Genomic DNA, 17,819 nt, shown 5'->3' with positions numbered 1-17,819 from the left:
TTTAAATATTAAATATAAAATATAAAAATTTTAAATTATTTTAAAAAATATTTAATAATATGGACAAAAATTCAATTCAAATTTGTTTTGAAAATTATTTAACAAATATTACCTAAATCATGCATATTTTTTTAAAAGAATAGATATTGAGTAAAAATTATAAATATTTGAATAGCTTGTGAACATATGGACAATTACCTTTAAATTTCTGGCGTCCATTTCCGGAGATTTTGAAAATTCAAATATTTGATAGAAAAACACCTTAAAAACTGAAAATTTTGATTGAAATATATTGAAGGTTGTGGTTATAAACCGACAGAAACTGCTGCAGTTTATGGGATTATGACTGTTATTCCTTTATTTTTTTCTAGTGCAGTTCCAAAGAGAGATAACTAAAGTTACTGTTTATATTTATTTATACTTTAATGTCTATTTACAGAGTAAGTTCCAGAAGTGAATTTGGCTTTCATTTTAATGTTCTTATAGAAATTTTTCCTTTCTATTCAAAAGGCGAGTTGAAAAAAATGCAACAATGTGCTTTACATGCGGCAATATCTCCATACTTTAACAATGAAATTGAGCAACAATGATAAATAAAAATGCTTGTTAAAAGACAGAAACATAAACACTGATATAAAACTGTAAACAGTTTAAATTTTAGACATTTAAGGGGTTTAAAAAGTGAAACATTAAGTTCAGAGTCTCTCATATCCTGGTGCGCGGCGATCTCTGATGATCAGGAAGCTCAGCACGATGCTGAGGAGGACTCCGGTTGCTATGGACCCGATGATGATGGGAACCGCTCTGTGGTTAAAATCAGCCCAGCACTCATCCTCTGACACACAAGAGAGGCAAAAACTCAACATTTAAAAATACTCAGCAGTTTCTGATAGAGTGAAAAATGCCATCAGACAGAAAAAAAGTAAAGTTATATCCAAATATACAAGGAAGAAATAATACAAATAATTAAAAAATAACAGATTCAGGCAGAAGAAATACTTTCCCAAACCTGCCTTTTTAAAAATTTGATTTAATGAAACTAATAGAGTTAGTAATGTAAATATATTGTATGTTAGAATTAAGTAATTCCAGTGCAAAATTGCCATTAGTATAACAAAGGTTTTGCACAAACAAGACGTCTCATTTCAACTTAAATTTTAGGTGCGTCTGTAGCTCATAATTTATTTATTTGTGTAGTTTAGTTCCTCACAGTGGTAATATCCTGAACATTTACTCAAATAAAAGTAGCGATACTTTATAAAAACATTACTAAAAGTAAAAAGTAGTGTGGTGAAAGTATTTAAGTAAATGTAATTAGTTACTATCCACCTCTGTTTATTGATACCTTTTGATAATGAGACTCTTATCCCTCCAATGTTTTATAAGCTCTTTTCTCCTAAATGGTTCTTAATTTGTTTTTTAATTTAGTTATGCAGGCTAAGGTCATATTAATGGTGGAAAAGTTCAAAAATCATTTATCTAGGCCTCTTGTAACTTTAAATCCTAATAAGCTGCTGGTGGTCATGCCCCCCTACTCAGCGTTTTCAGTCGTGTGTCAAAAAAGGCTGCAAACAGATGTACAATTATACAACTGAACATCTTTGAAAAGCAGAAGTGGATCCTCCTGCACAAGCAACAAAAATACAGCAAATGGTTTCTGGATGGTAAGTCAATAAAATACTTGTGTTTTCCAGTAGCCATTGTACTGCAAATACAGCCGTAAAACCAAATGACAACACGCTGGAGCTCTGCTTGGGTTGCTAGGTAACGGTGACAAAGGGTTTTGAAATGACTCATTTTCCAGACATCAAACATCATGAACTTATTGCTAAAAACTGGCCGGATGCGTTTTTAAGTGCTTGGACTGGTTTTAGAAGAGACCCAAATGAAAATAGAAAAACATGCAAAATGTGAATTTTGAAAAATAGATCCGCTTTAAAATGACTTTTATGTTCACTAGACACATTTTTTTTATCATTTTATGATGCGTCAGGTTTTCAGCCCTCCTGCTACCTTCTCTGAACTTCCCATCAGGGACACCGAAGGCCTGCATCTGCAGACGAACCAACTTGATCCGCAGCTCAGAGGAAACCGAAAGGAGCGACTCTGACGTACACTTGAAGCTTTTGTCCTTTGCTGCTTTGAAAAGCGTCTGGTTGGTTAGAATCCCAGAATATGTTTTATCTGTGAAGAAAATAAAGCCGTAAGACAGAAACGATTAAAGTTTTCATTTTACTGTTCCAGATAAAATGTTTTCTGTAATATCTGAGCTCTCACTGGGGCATCCTTTGCAAACAGGTAGAGGGAACAATTGAGCCGCCAGTTTGGTGACGTAGAAATTATTTTCATCCTGCAGGAAAAATAACCAGACAATAAAATTTTACACACAAATTAGCATGTTTATGCCTTAAGAAAATCCTAAACAGTTAAACTTGTTCCTGTTCTGTTACTTTTCTGAAGGTGAACTCCAGATGTGCAGAATTATCCGGCAGGACGAGGGAGAGAAAAGCTTCATCTTTGCTGCATTTACCGCTCAGCGAAACCCTGGACGGATCAACGCTGAAATACCAGTTTGTCTAAACAGACAAAGACAGAAACACTTCAAGTTATATTCACTAATAATCTCAAATCTCGTGCAGCATCAGAACCTCAAATCTGATGCTGCACAGATGTATTTAATCCCACGTGTCAAAGATGAGGTGCGAGGGCCAAGCACGGCCCACCATAGCTTCTTATGTGGCCCTGTCTAGACTCCACAATATAACTTTCAAGGCAACAGCTGTGTGCTTAAATGTTATTTTGTCAATCAAATCAAAGCAGTTTTTATCTGCATTCTTGCAAATTACATCACCTGGTCCCTCCAGTGTTTTACGATTCTGTGATCAAGTAGATTCACAGAAAATCAACAGATTCCTGCATTTTTTCACGCTAATGCTTAATTGTGAATTTATTGCAAATTTTCTGCAACACGTCAATTGGGTTAGTTACATTTACCGTCATACGTAAGAGCAAATATCGCAAAATCAAAATATATTTGAAATATTTAAAACTAACACACAAAAAGTGATTTTGATTGCAAAGTAAAAACAAAGTAAAACAATCGCAAAATTCTGGAGAGGCGGATCAATGTAAAACGATGTTTGATATTTAATTTTAAGAACTACATGTCGAATGCAGACACAGCTACTTATTAATAGTTTCAATGTATTATTATTATGTATTATTATGTATTATTATGTATTATTCAATGTATTACAGTTTCAATGTATTCTGTCAGAACCGACCCAGAATGAAAATGAGTTTGACACACAAACACACCCTGCTGAATCCTTCACAGCCTCTCACCTTGTTTTCGGTAACAACATACTGAGCTCCCATGTTGGCTTTGATGCACGGCTGTCCAGCATAATCTCTCAGCATGTAGCTTCCTGAAGACGCAACAAATGCAAGTGCATTAAGTCTGTGGTTGGACAGGTGGCTTGAGACAAGCAAACAATAAATTACTGCCTGAATATATTTGTTGTTTCATACTTTACATCAGGTTGAGCTACACTGATGATGACATTCAACAAATTTCACTCAGTTTAACAAATTCTTCCACTAGGTGTTTTTAAATCAAATTTTAGGTGTATGTAGTATTATTTTATAGCTAAAATACTACATACAGAACATGCAGAGCCATTTTCAGGCGCATGAAAACGGCTGCAAACAGATGCCCAGTAATAAACATCTTTCCTCAATGGTAAGTCGACAACAAAACACTTGTTTTGTTTTTTTTACAGCAGCCACTTTAGAGCGCACACAGTGGTAAAAACCAACCAACTGTTCTGTAGCTCTACTCGGGTTGCTAGGAAACGGGCCTGGGTTTGGCTGAGGTTGCTAGGAAACGGGCCTGGGTTTGGCTGAGGTTGCTAGGAAACGGGCCTGGTTTGGCTGAGGTTGCTAGGAAACGGGCCTGGGTTTGGCTGAGGTTGCTAGGTAACGCTGCAGCGCCTGCACAATGGTGCTTAACAATCCGCAGGTTTTTCTAACGGCTAAAACAACACATTAACTCATTGAGAAAAACAGCTGGGTGTTTTTTTAAAAGCTCTTGAGTTATTTTTAGAAGCAATTGAGACCCAAATGGAAGTAAAAAAAAAAAAAAAACGTACAAAATGTGAATACGCTCCAAAAAGCTAACATTTTCAGCCCTGTAGCTCGTTCTTCTGGAAAGTTCTCCTGAAGAAAAGTCCAGACAGTTTGAGAAAACCTCAACAATGCCGCCAACACCTCCTAACACGGCTTGTGCCATCCTCTTTGCAGCTTATTATTTATTGTTCTTGTCATAATTCAGGTGCTGGACTCACCAGTTGTGGGAATGGTTTCGTTGTGTTGAAGAACAGGCCTGTAGAAAAGAGCCTCAGCGCTGCCGCTCCTCTGTAGGCAGAGACCTGGAGAACAAGGAACTTTATCACTTTTACTTCTGAAAGTTAATTTGATGCTGCAGCAGAAACTGTGAGAAAATGTGAGGATGTCAGAAAAATGCTTAAAATTGAAATAGAATATATTTTATTATCCCCTAGGGGAAATTTGTCATAATAGCAGCTGCTATATATATATATATAATAAATACACATACAATACATATAAACAGCTAAAAAGGCAGACTACAAACAACTGTTTAAAAATAACACACATAATTACACCAGAAGGAATACGAATATATCTTGTACCAGAGGTCTCCGAAATTTAGAGACTTATGGTTTCTACAATTCAAGAATTGTCCAAAATCACCACAACAAACTATTGGTGCAAATGGAGGGGTTTTATATTTCTATAGACTTTTTAGGAACATTTTTCACCAATATGAGCTTTTTTAGAAAAAAAAAAGATGTAGAAAAATCCAAAAGTTACAAAAAGCACAAAATATTTGTCTGTAGTTTAGCAAATTTTTATTTACTTATTAATTTGATAGTAATTGAATCACAACCGTGCAGTCAGTGCCTATTAAACTAAAACAGTCAGTTGGGTTTAAGATACTGACCCATATATCTTGATGTTGCTTAGGATAAGATACATTTTAATTATTTTCCCAAAAAAATAGAGAACAATGGACCCAAAAAACTGCTGACATTTCTTATGAGACAAAATGTCTGCAGACCGCACACATCCTGGACACAAACTGTTTAGACTTTTACCTTCAGGATGGCCCTAGAGAGCCGTCTCTCTGGTGAAGAGAGCCAACATCAATAAGATTCATATCTGCATTAATTCAACCTCGTCTTCCTCTTTAAAAAAAAAAACAAAACACTGTACATATCTATACTTAAAAGAAATAAAAAATTATATTTTTTCATTTTTACAGTTTTCAGATATTTAATTCAATGTTTTCATTGAGAGCGAAGCGAAGTTTGGTTTTATTTCTAGTTTGTGTGCACAAACATGGTGAAGGTTCAGAGGAAACACTGCAGCTGCTTGCATGTGTCTTAAACCCACAGAGTGAGAAAGAACAAAACTGAGAGACCCCCGAAGCTGTCATCACCGCATGCGGGAGAAAAAAAACAAGATAAAAGTGAATATTTTATCCATGAACATGGATTTGTGTAACAAAGTCTGATATCTGACTTGGTTCATCTGAACCAGAATCAGTATTTCTACCCTTCAGCGGTTTTATGAAAAGATGTACAAATCAAAAGAGAAACCACAAGGTCTGACCTGGTTCCTCATTTTAAACCAAAAATGTAGTGAAAAAGCATCAAACTTACCTGGAAGAAAAGCAGCTGAAAGGAAAACAACCAGTCCGCTCATATGGGAATGTAGCTGCATGGTTAGAGAAGAAATGTGAAGGTAGATTGGTGACAGATAGGAAGTGCAGCTGTGGTTTGCGCTGTAAATGTGAGAACAGCTCAACATTTAAGAGAGGCTTATGAAGAGAGACCACAGAAGCAGAAAGTCAGTTGAGAAGTTCGTCTGCAGCATCTGAATTTTCCACTTACTGAGTAAATTATGGATGTAAAGAAATCGCAATGCAAGATGGGAACTTTAACTCATTAAACGGTAAAAAAATAAACATGTCAAGTTTAATGCAGGATTTCCTTTTGTCTTTAAATAGGCTTAGCAGCATCGTTAGAGGAGAGAAACAAAAAGCATCAGCTTGTTGTGTGAAGACAGTTTGTTCTTTTTTGGTTTCTTTGGTCAAATTTAACTTAATAATATACTTAAAGTACCAAATTGAATCTAGTTTAGGTTTTTTGTCCAACTTAAATGTTTCAAATAATCAAATAATCAATAAAACTTGAATACCTACAAATTATGATAAAATGCTGACTTAATTTAATGGAAATAGTGCGGTAGCTGAAAGAAACTGCAAAACACAGAAACACAAAAAAACCAGATGAAAAACGCTTAGATCACAGAAAATGAAAGTAGAAACCCACAACCAACAAAACAAATCCAAAACAGATCATGCAACCACAGAACAATGCTGCAACCACACGAAACAAAGAGAAATGCTGCAAATAGCAAAAATACCTGGAAGTATAAACGCTACAAACTCACTCCACATAACAGAAGACCTCCAGGCCACCAGGGGGAGTCGACCACCGAATCACAAAGCACCAGACTCTCAGTAAAGACAATGAAAGTTGGAGGAAGACAGAAAAGGAGTGACACATTTCATGCGTTTTTCAAACATTCAGCATCATATATTATAGAAAAGCAGCATATTTACATGTTTTATCCACTCTGAACCAACAGGGGCTGAAAGACCGAGGAAGAAGCCATTACTCCTATATACAGCTGGGCGATAAACTGATTTAATTAATCCAATTTGAAGATCAGGATTTTTTTCACCAGTGTACTCCTCGCGTTTCCATAGCTACGTGTGATGTAAGCAGATCAAGGGCGGCCATCTTGTTTTGTAGCTTCTATTTATTTGGACTTTGAATTCAGGTCAACTCTAAAATTTAATATTTGGACAAGACTAAGATTTAATTTATTTTTAATTTCAGGAATAAAGTCATAATGTTACCAGAATAAAGTCATAATTTTATCAGATTTTTATGAGAAATGTAGCCATACTTAGAAGTACAGATGCTTGTTGTTGAAATATGTTTTCCACAATAAATTCACTTTTTGCGCTAACTACTAGCTTTTAGAAATCAACAAAGTTGTTTGCTTAAATATGGAAATTTATTCTCTCCCTGGTAATCTTCCTAAACTTAAAGGTCATGGATCTCAATAACAAAATCTCTAATTTAAGTGTTTAAATATTTTTTTTGGTTTAAATATTTAAACATTGAAAACCAACAAATCTCTTTACAGTGCAAAAAACTAAATTTTACCAAGTATTTTTGGTCTCATTTACATTGTATTACATCTTAATTCACTTGAAATTAGACCAAACTAACTTATAAGTAACTTTTCGGCAAGATATGATTCTTTAATATTGATTTATTGAAGTTCTGGTCCCATTGGCAGATTATTTCACTGTAACATGGAGAAAATGTTTAAAGTGACATTATTTGCCTTTGGAACTGATACTTTTTCATCAATACAAGCTCTTATTTCTTGCTGAAAAGTGACTTATAATTTAGTTTTGTCTTATTTCAGATATTTGCACCAGACCAAAATTACCTGGTAATTTTGTGTTTTTGCAGTGTAAGCTTTAAATTACGTCTTTTTAAACATCTCAAACAAACCAGAGATGGAGGAATACAAAGAATATGCACTTTTTTGAATCATACCAAAAATAAAAATCTGATTATCCAGCATCTCAAATCCCAAATACAACTTCTTCAGAAGAATTTAATTTACCACATCTCCCTGCAATCTTAAACCTCATAGTATGTTTTAAATCTGTAAGTGGCGCTGAAGTGACTTATGAACTGTAAACAGGCAGACTGGGGGCAGATCCACAGAAAAGATTTCGTAATCTGTTGATCTGGGTGCATGGGAGCTCTCCTCAGCTTGTCTGACGGACAGTTTGTGGGGAAATCACAGTGGCTGGGGTTAAAGGTCGACGGGGACAAAGTTCCACGTAAAACCGACTCAAAAACACAGCGATCCTGCTAACAGTGGCATGTAAACACAAACGTTGCAGACGAATTAAAATCTGTGTTTTTCACTGTATGTCTGATTCGGAGTGTAATGTGGGGAAGTTTGAGCGTCCTGCTTTGCGTTGCCTTTGCCTCTGAAATGGACTGATGTATTGACTGGACATGTGGGAGGGCAAACAGAAGAGCAAACATTTACTCCTCTTTCACCAACTGAGCGCGGCGAGCATTGTCCTGTGTGTGTGTGTCCTTTGTGCCCTTTGTGTCATCATCTTCCTCAGGAATCCCAGCTGCAGCCGAAGAGGACAAACTCACTCAATCATCCGCCAACAGGAGAGAGGAGTCGGGATTTTCACCAACTGTGAGCTAGCTTTGGAACGAGTCGACTGGGGGAAGCTGGGTCTGTGAGGCGAAACCCTGATAATTAGTGTGATTTTATGTTTCTGTGGTTTGCAGCTGAATAAAAAGGCGAAGCAGGCACCAACGTGCATGATGAGCAGCGGAGTGGGGCTGTTTGTCGCGGCTCTGCTGTGTTTCTGCAGCTCCGCGTTTGGGCAGGTAAGAGAAAAAAACAGCAGAAAAGAGAGAAGAAGAGGTTTAAGATGCGAGAAACTCTTCAATTACTTAAAGAAACCACAAGGTTTGATTTATAAAGAGCTTAAAAAACAAGTCATTTTGGTTTAGTTTCTAGTGTAAATATCTTATTACACTTTAATTAAAACAAAACTAGTTTAAAAGTAACTTTTAAGCAAGATATAGAACAGGGTGTTCAAAGTGTGGCCCGAGGGCCATTTGTGGCCCTTCGACTGAATTTTATGCAGTTCAAGAATGATTCAAATGTGTTTAGACTTTATTTTAATCCATGGTAAAAAAAAAAAAAAAAAATACTGACCCAATTTGGAATAGAAAATGTTAAATATAACAAAGTATTCATGTTTTTTTTTACTTGTAACAGAAGTTGAACCAAGCTGACTTTGGGCCACATAATTCAACTTTTATGGAATAAACTCATCCAAACGTTTTGAAATGAAACAAATCCTGTTCTTATTACTGAGGTTTAATTTGTTCAACTAAGCCTAAAATAATTTACAACTAGATAATTTAATACAGCAAGCGTGCAAAATTCTTTAGTGTTTTTGATCTGTGATGGAAAAACATCGACTTCCCTCAAGAAAATAGATAAAAAATAACTTTATTTGCTTGATTGAAGGTTTATTTTGTGCTTTTGACTCATAAAAGGTTTGACCCATAAAAAGCCCTGATTTAGGAGTTTATTTTAAGTAAATATTTTTTATTATTGATTTAAAAAGTTCTAGTTCCACTGGCAGGTTATTTAATTTAAAACGAGACATTTTCCAAAGTGATAATAGGGGAAATGTGTACAACCTGAACAGCATGAAGTTTCTAATTATATATTGAGATGGTGAGTTATAAGCAGTCTGAGCAATTAGATCCAAAAGAGAAATAAAGTTTCATGAAACTCATCAATAAATGCTCGGGTTGAAATGAAACCTGTAAATTATGAAACTTTTACATTTTGGACCAATTTACTCATTTTACCAGCTTCAGCTTCGGAGCGAATTACCTTGTGATGTCAAATGAACTGAATCACTAAAGAGGAAACAAAGAAATGCATCATTACTGCTCAGGAAAACCTTCATTACTTAACTTATGAAACTTAAATATTAAAAAATATATATAGACAATACCTGAAATTGAGGCTTTTATTGTGGGTGCCTTTACTCCAAAATGATTTTAAACTGCTGATGTATTTGTAAAGCAAAAAACAGTTTAAATTTGTTGTTGCTGTTATTGTCATTTTTCAAATAACTTGCATATAAAACTCCAAGTAATTATATCTGGTTCTTATTGTGTCTTACCAAAGATAATTACGATAAATGAGGCAAAAACTGAAGTGCAGGACACACAACCATGCACACACACACTCACACCTAGGGGTAATTTGGAGAGGCCAATTAACCTGACATGTTTTTGGACTGTGGGAGGAAACTGGAGAAAACCCACCATGCACAGGGAGAACATGCAAACTCCATGCAGAGAGACCAGGGCTGGGAATTGAACCTAGAACCTTCTGGCTGCAAGGCAACAGCTCTACCAACTGCACCACTGTGCAGCCCAGGCTTGTCACTGCAAAAACAAAACATTACCAACTATTTTTGGTCGAGTTTCTAGTCTAAATATCTTAGTACACTTTAAATAAGACAAAAATAACTTATTAGTAACTTTTCTGCAAGAAAAGTTAAGTGAATAATTTCTTAATGTTGATGAAAAAGTTTTTGTTCTTTTGGCAGATGAATTTACTAATAACAGGACATTTTTCTCATGTTATAAATTAAATAATCTACCAGTGGAACTAGTAATTCATCAATATTACAGAAACCAGTAACTTTAAACTTTTTCTTGAAGAAAAGTTACTTGTAGATTATTGGACTTAAAATAAGACGAAAACACAATGTTTGGACTAAAACTGGACCAAAATGATGAGATGATTATTTCTTGGGATCCACATGAAATCATCCACTTACAGATGATTTCATGAACCAAATGGTTTCACTTTATCGCTTTGTGTTTCATATTAAATAAAGATTATACTTTACGGAACACCTTCAGTTAAATGTGTTCTTTTTACAAATGTGCCATAAATGCCTCAAATGTTAAAAAGAAATGTACTTTTGTGTGGGAGTTTGCCATTAACGTTTCTGGTATTTTTGTTGTTGTTTGGTCCAGACAGACGTGGACGGCCAGCGAGGCGTTCTGGTTTTCTGCGATGACCCGTCAGTGCAGAAGGCCGTCACCAGCGCTTTGCACGAGTTCAACAGCAAGCTGACCGTCGGACAGAAGCTGGCTCTGTTCGAGATCACAGTGGCCAAGAAGGTACAGCAGCTGGAGAAACGATGGCGCTTCTGCAACAGCACAACCCACGACCTCATCAATATCCATTAATATTCACAACCTCGTTATTATTATCCCGTAGTTCAGACACACTCAGATGTGATGAAGCCATGTTTCCATAATCCTGTTTTAGACATAAATTGCAGCTTTTGTTGAATTTAGAACATATTTTTCAAAACAAACTCCTGGAAAGGTTGACACATTCCTGGAAAATACAGTCTGACCCTTTGACCTACATGCTGATTGCAGAGTTGGGTAGTAACTGGTTAAATTTGCTCAGGTATGTTTACCTGAGCAACTTTTCTGGAAAAAAAAAATACTTTTAGGAGTATTTTTACACGACTGCACTGCAAAAGCAGAACATGTTACAAAGTGTTTTTAGTGTAATAACATCAGCAGCAGGAGGAAAAATCTAATAAATAAACTGGTGAATGTCATTTCCAGGCTTGTTCACTGAAAAAACACAAAATCTTACGAAGTTATTTCCAGTCTAGTTTCCAGTGCAAATGTCTTGGTTCACTTGAAATGAGACAAACTAACTTATAAGTTTTCAGTAATATTTAGGAGCTTTTATTAATTTATTAATATTAATGAAACAGTTCTAGTTTCACTGGCAGATTATTTCACTCATAAGATGTTTTTCCCATGTTTTAAGTGAAATAATCTGCCAATGGAACAAGTATTTTCATTATTATTAAGGAATTATTGACTTAAAACAAGTTCTGATGTCCTGCTTTAAAGTTACTTTTAGTTTTGTTTTATATCACCTTTATTAGAAACTAGACAAAAATACTTTGTAATATTTTGTGTTTTTGCAGTAGTGTAGTAAAAACACTCCTAAAAGTAATTTTTTTTACTCTTACTTGAGTCATTTTTTGTATATTTTGCCCACTGAGAGAAACTTTACAGATTTATTTATTTTTCCTTGGTTTTGCTATTTTGTATTTATGTTATTTATATGAATTATTTTCATTTTGATCTTTAAAATACCTAAATTTCCACACAACCTTACATTTTGGCCCGTTAGATGATGTAATTTTTCAATATTGATTTATTGTTTTGATCGCTCAGTGCTGGATTAGACTTTTTACCAAATAAAATGTCAAACATTTCCAACTTTTCAAGCTCAGAAATTGTATATTTTTTAAAGAAAATGTATTATATTTATCTCAAACTTGTACATTACTCTCTTTTGCTAAAAGTTTTAAGTTCAGAAATTTCATACTTCTTTTCTGTAAAATTTCTGACGCTCATTTCAAAATTTCAGAGTTGTTTCTCGGAAAAAAAAAACTTCAACTTTTGGGATTCTGAAATTTCCAGGTGTTTTTGCAAAAATTTATTAGATTAATCTCAAAATTTCTGGGGTTTTTCTAGCAAATTTTAGACTTTTTGTCCTTAAAATGCTGTTGTCTGATTGTGTGATTGCAGACAGAGGACGGATCCGACTCCATGTACTACCTGGAGTTCACAAGCAGGAGGAGTGACTGTCCAGCAGGGGGCAGCAAAAACTGGACAGACTGCGACTATCTTCCCACAGGAGCTCTGGTAAAGACAATAAAATTATTAACGGATATTAAATTATTTTTAAAAACTCTCTCAGTCTTAATATTTGTGTTAGGACAAACTGTAAGTTTTAAAAAATGAATCTACGATGTTTTTCCTCCAGGCAGCAATTTCATGCAACTCTACAGTCCACATGAATGAGAAAGAAACCGTCACCAAAGAGGTTTACTGCAATATGGGTGAGTGAATGATCCACCTGCATCCTGCAGTGGAGCAAAACATTAAATCAAATAAATTATGGTACATTTCCATTTATTTAGCCATAGAAAATCTACAAAAAACATCTAAGGCATAAAATATTGAAATAGTTTGTATGGGGCGGGGTTGTGTCTGAAATAACAGAATTGAGAGGTGAAGGTCAAAGCAAAGAAGATTTGATCAAAAATGTCTCAAAATTTGCAAAAGCAAAGCAGTTTTAGAGAAAAGTTCAACATTTTCCCAAAAGTGGAATAATCTGCCAGAGGAACTGGTCATTTTTTATCAATATAAAGTAATTATTGACCTAAAACAAGCTCCTATTTCTTGCTGAACCGTTCATTTTGTCTTATTTAAAGTGAAATAAAAATGAACTGGACCAAAATAAAATCATTTGGGGAAAATGTTTTCTTTCCCTCATTTTAGCACGTATGTAGCTTCATCCATCATTTATAGTGAACAGCAAAAACACTGAATATTATTTGTTGTAGTTTCTAGTGAAAATACCTTAATACACTTTAGATAAAACTAACTTACAAGTAACTTTTCAGAAAGAAACAGGAGCTTGTTTTAGGTCAATGAAATAATCTGCCAGTTCTACTGGCAGATTATTTCACTTTAACAGCACATTCTTCCCGTGTTACAGGTGAAATAATCTCCCAGTGGTACTGGGACTTTTCCATCAAAATTTCTACGCTTCTGGTCAAAAAATCCAAACTACAACGTTGTCCAAAAGGTTTACTTTGGACAATACCTGAACTTGTTCCAAGATTGTGAAACACATTGGAGCAAATAAGAAAAGCCCAACATTAACCTATCACTGCATGGAAAACAGCAGCATGTAGACTTTAATCTGTTTGCTTTCTACGGCCCAGGCGGAGGGAGGCAAACGCAAACAGATTCTTTCAAAGCAGGAGGCAACATTTTCCAGGATCTACATGGAAAATTCCTCCTTTTATAAAATACATTTTTCTGCTGAAGAATTTAAAGTTTATCACACGAGCTGAATCTGATGTTTAGATTTTACACATTTTAAAATGATCTGATCTATTAGAAGAAAAGAAAATACCAGTTACTAAAAATATAAACATCTGGCAGAAAACAGTAAAAGTAATGAAAACACTGAAATTAATAAAACATTTTGGTGCTTTGATGCCTCCTAGTGGTTTTCCTCATTTATTTTCTGCTATCCTGTTCATTATTTCAAACACTCAAAAAATCCTAAAAATGATTGATTTACCTTTTGAACACTGCAAAAACACTAAATCTCAGCATGTTATTTTTGTCTAGTTCTAGTGCAAACATATAATTACATTTAAAATAAGACAAAACTAACTTAGAAAACAACTTTTCAGGAGACAGGAGCATGTTTTAAGTCAGTAATTCTTTAATATTGATGAAAGGTTAATAGTTACACTGTCAGATTATTCACAGGTACGTTTTAAATCAATATTAAGGATTAATTTATCTAAACCAAGCTCATATCTCATTGAGAAGATACTTGTTTTAATTCAAATGTACTAAGATGTTTGCACTGGAAATTAGACCAAAATGCTTGGTAAGATTGTCAAGCTCAAAAATGACATTCACCTTGTTTATATTCTGGCATCTTTTTATGCTGATGACAGTGTTATTACACATTGTTTGTTACTACATTCATTTCTTTTCTTCAGACGACTACATTTCCTCAGAGAAAGCGAAGTGCTTGGGCTGCCCTGTGGAGATGGCAGAAAACTCAGAGGACCTTAAAGTTCCTCTTTTAGCATCTGTGTCCAAGTTTAACTCCATTTCCAACTCAACTCACCTGTACACCCTGAACAGAGTCGGCCATGCCACCAGACAGGTACAGACCGACAGCGGGGGAAAAAGACAAAAACAGTAAGAAATTATTATTCCTGCTCTGAACTTACTGTGCCGATGTTTGCAGGTTGTTGCAGGTTTCAGGTACAAGCTGAGATTCGACATGAGGAAAACAACGTGTGCAAAGGCTGAGCACAAAGATCTCAACGACCTGTGTGTCCCAGTTGTGGACAATGAGGTAAAAACATTAAATAAATCGACTGAATCTAGAATTTTTGAATATGACTGGGTTTTCACTTTTTAAAAACGTAATTCAGGAGTTTGTAAACTGTAACGCTACGGTGGATATGGCACCATGGAGACTGGAGCAGCCGGTTGTCTTCCTGGGAGAGTGCGAAAACAAAGCCCTACCTGTGGTGAGACACTTACTTTGACTTGCAATGACAAAACAATATGTATTTCTGGCTTTACTTTAAATGAGCTGACAGTTTACAGCATGCCGTATTCAAGCTGTTATTGGAAAGCTGAGTGGAAGGAAAGCTTTTTGGTAAAAGGAGTAGAAGAAAAAAACATCAACTTCGCAGTAATTTAAGCAAAAAACCAACCAATATTGCAGACATATACTCTGCAGTAGGCCAAAACATTTCTGAATTAAAATTAGCATCTTAAACTTGAAGTTTAGATTTTATGAGGATGCTGAGTTCATTAGCTGTAAGCCCAAACCATCTAAATCATGGGAGAATCAGAATGTCCTAAGAAAGGCAAATGGTGGCAGAAAATATTGGTAAAACTTCCCATAATAAACTGTTGAAAAATAAATAAATAATTGTCTCTAGATTTGATGAAAACATCTTGAAATCTCATATTTTTAAACATATTTTCACATTAATGTAATTCAGCACAATGCAGGTAAAACTGCTGATTTTATCAATAAAATCATATTTCAGCACATTGATATCAAAGATTTCTAGAGTCTGGAGGGCCTCATAAACACTTCTGGTGGGCTGGATTTGGCCCGCAGACCTCAGGTCTGACACATTCTAACTTAATTAGAATAAACACTTGAATTCTTTTTAATGTAGTTTACAGTCTCAGTTTATTTCAATTCCTCAATTAAAAGTGTTGCTAATGTAATAAATTTCTACAAAAGTCAAGAGCAGTTGTACTAGTACTTTTTTCTCAGTAACTAAATATTTATGTTATGTGAAGTAACGACCATTTTTCTCAAGATATTTTTTTTCAACGTTACAAGAAGTTTTCTCAAGATTTCAATAGAATTTATCTAAAAAGAGAAACAAGGAAATCTGAGCATGAAACACAACATTTGGTAGAAAAATACATTTTAAGATAAATATCAGAAATTCTCTTTAGAAAAACAAATAAGGATATTTCTCTTTGAAGACAACAAATTTGCTAGAAAAACTCAAATTTTGAGATTAACCTCAGAAATTCTGTAGAGAAAAATCTGCAATTTGAGTATGAAAAGTTTAACATTTGCCTAAAAAATAATCAGAAATCGTTGAGAAAAACAAGGAACTGTCTGAGTTTCAAAAGTCGATTTTTGTTTTACTTTTGAAACTCAAATGTCCACGTTTTTGTAGAACATTGCTGAAATTAATCTCAAAATTTCATTTTTTTCTAGTAAAATTTTAGAATTTTCAAACTCAGAAATATTCTTGTTTTTTGATCAAATGTGTATTTTTTGGCAGGAATGTACTCCTGCTTTTTCTACCTATAACGGCCCTAATAACGGCGTCGTCGTGAAGTAATTTATTCGTCTCCATTTAATCGTTTGTACCTTCCCCTCAGTCTCGGCGCCGTCCTCCCGGCTGGTCTCCACTCAGGAACCTGGAACCGCCTCCGTCCCCCTCTTCACCCCCGCAGTCTCCTCCATCGATACAATCCCCCTCCAAGGCTCCAGCCAAAGAGGAATCATCCGAGGAGGACACGACGGCCTCCAAACTGTCAGCCTCCCCCAACGCCAACAAACACCCCTTCCACTGCCCCTCCAGCCCCTGGAAACAGTTCAAGCCGGTCCAACCCGTAGCGCCGTCAGACGCCGCAAAGGCCTCCCAGAAGCCGCCAGTGGAGGGAGATTTCAGTGATACTGACCTGCTGTCTTAATTATCTCTCAAGAAGCCGCATTTATTGTATGTTCAGATAAAAAAAAGGTTGTGTCCTCAATGAATTATGTTTAACTTTTTATTTCTAGACAAGGATCCATTGATCATTTAAGTCTTTCCAAAACCACCTTCGGGGCTAAAAGCTAACTACTGTTAGCATACATACTTTTATAGTAACCCCTGTTTCTCTATTCTTTGGTTCAAAGTAACCAGATTTTCTACTTAAAAGTGTTTTGGAGTAGTATAATTCAGGTTTTCTGGATGTCTTCAGAAACTTTTTTTTTTGCCCAGAATTTAGGCAGCATTGTACAGATTAGCTACAAAAGTGAGCTAGTATGTTTGTGTCACTGGTACAGGCACAGAACATAATTGTCTGCGTGCGACCCAAACTTTTGCCTGATAGAAAAGCCTCACGACAAAAATAAACTACATTGAATATGTTAAAACTAAGATCCCTATCTTGTAGTGCTAATTTCTTCAAGTCACTTTCGCAGGAATATATTTTCTTTTTAAGGCCATTTAAATGTGAGCATTTGTGAATCCTTCACCCAATAAGTGAGGTCTGATTCCCAAAGATCAACTAACAACCTAAAACACATAATAAATGAGGAGCAGAAGAATCATATGTCAGGGTCACAATTTGCTGTTGTGGCCATCCTAAAATTGGATAGAAAATTAAGAGAAAAAGCCAAATTTCAAATAAAACCCCTTTTAAGATATCTTAAAATTTCCCAGTTTTTTTTTAACCTTAAAATTAAATACATCTCCATGGAAACAAAGAATAAAGGAAAACAATATTGTAAAACACTTAATATAGACGTGTAATCAAATGCAAGAATATACCAGAAACAAAGACCTGGAAAAAAGACAGAACTTGTATTGGATGTTAATTTTAAAGAGCTGTTTTATATTAGTTTCGTTTAAATAAAGATGAGTAATTATACTCTTATAAATGGAATTACTTAAATTATCAATACATTTTATGTTTTTGTGAGTGAAAGTATAAAGGCTTGCAGTGCCTAAAAAATATTAACTTCTGTTGCTTTTACAAAATTATCAGAATTTGACTTTACATTACTGTTAAATGTTTAATGCTGAAGTGAAATCTGATTTCTACAAAATAACTAAAAACACTGCATTCAGGGGATCTCCATCCCACTCAGAGGCTGGCACCAATTGGCTAAACCTCTGT

The 17,819-nt window shown here is 35.1% G+C and overlaps 2 protein-coding genes across 2 annotated transcripts; one reads left to right on the top strand and one right to left on the bottom strand.

Moving 5' to 3' along the window:
- Window positions 1–331: 331 nt before the first annotated feature.
- Window positions 332–5,898, bottom strand: lamp3 (lysosome associated membrane protein 3). The gene is made up of 7 exons (XM_015005619.2): window positions 5,745–5,898; window positions 4,347–4,430; window positions 3,346–3,428; window positions 2,451–2,576; window positions 2,278–2,350; window positions 2,014–2,184; window positions 332–835 (listed from the first exon to the last, which is right to left on the bottom strand). The coding sequence occupies exons 1-7, from the start codon at window positions 5,890–5,892 to the stop codon at window positions 696–698; spliced, it is 825 nt and encodes a 274-aa protein (XP_014861105.2). The 5' UTR covers window positions 5,893–5,898; the 3' UTR covers window positions 332–695.
- A 2,387-nt stretch (window positions 5,899–8,285) lies between these two features.
- On the top strand, window positions 8,286–17,077 carry kng1 (kininogen 1). Its single transcript, XM_015005618.2, has 9 exons — window positions 8,286–8,394; window positions 8,490–8,591; window positions 10,782–10,928; window positions 12,375–12,491; window positions 12,613–12,688; window positions 14,378–14,547; window positions 14,632–14,742; window positions 14,822–14,920; window positions 16,314–17,077. Exons 2-9 carry the CDS (start codon window positions 8,523–8,525, stop codon window positions 16,626–16,628), a joined length of 1,104 nt encoding a protein of 367 aa, XP_014861104.2. The 5' UTR covers window positions 8,286–8,394; window positions 8,490–8,522; the 3' UTR covers window positions 16,629–17,077.
- The last annotated feature ends 742 nt before the right edge of the window (window positions 17,078–17,819 follow it).

Source organism: Poecilia mexicana, unplaced genomic scaffold (genome assembly GCF_051168715.1).
Source record: "Poecilia mexicana isolate PSO_F unplaced genomic scaffold, ASM5116871v1 scaffold_4, whole genome shotgun sequence".
Taxonomy (NCBI): Eukaryota; Metazoa; Chordata; class Actinopteri; order Cyprinodontiformes; family Poeciliidae; genus Poecilia; species Poecilia mexicana.
This window is presented reverse-complemented; position numbering and strand designations above follow the sequence as displayed.

Coding starts and splice junctions, on each gene's coding strand:
- lamp3 (XM_015005619.2), bottom strand. CDS start 5,892: ATGTTGAGCTGTTCTCACATTTACAGCGCAAACCACAGCTGCACTTCC. Junction 4,431..5,744: donor TTCAGCTGCTTTTCTTCCAG/GTAAGTTTGATG, acceptor CTTGTTCTCCAG/GTCTCTGCCTACAGAGGAGC. Junction 2,185..2,277: donor TGTTTGCAAAGGATGCCCCA/GTGAGAGCTCAG, acceptor TTTTCTTCACAG/ATAAAACATATTCTGGGATT.
- kng1 (XM_015005618.2), top strand. CDS start 8,523: ATGATGAGCAGCGGAGTGGGGCTGTTTGTCGCGGCTCTGCTGTGTTTC. Junction 10,929..12,374: donor AGATCACAGTGGCCAAGAAG/GTACAGCAGCTG, acceptor GTGTGATTGCAG/ACAGAGGACGGATCCGACTC. Junction 14,548..14,631: donor TCGGCCATGCCACCAGACAG/GTACAGACCGAC, acceptor CGATGTTTGCAG/GTTGTTGCAGGTTTCAGGTA.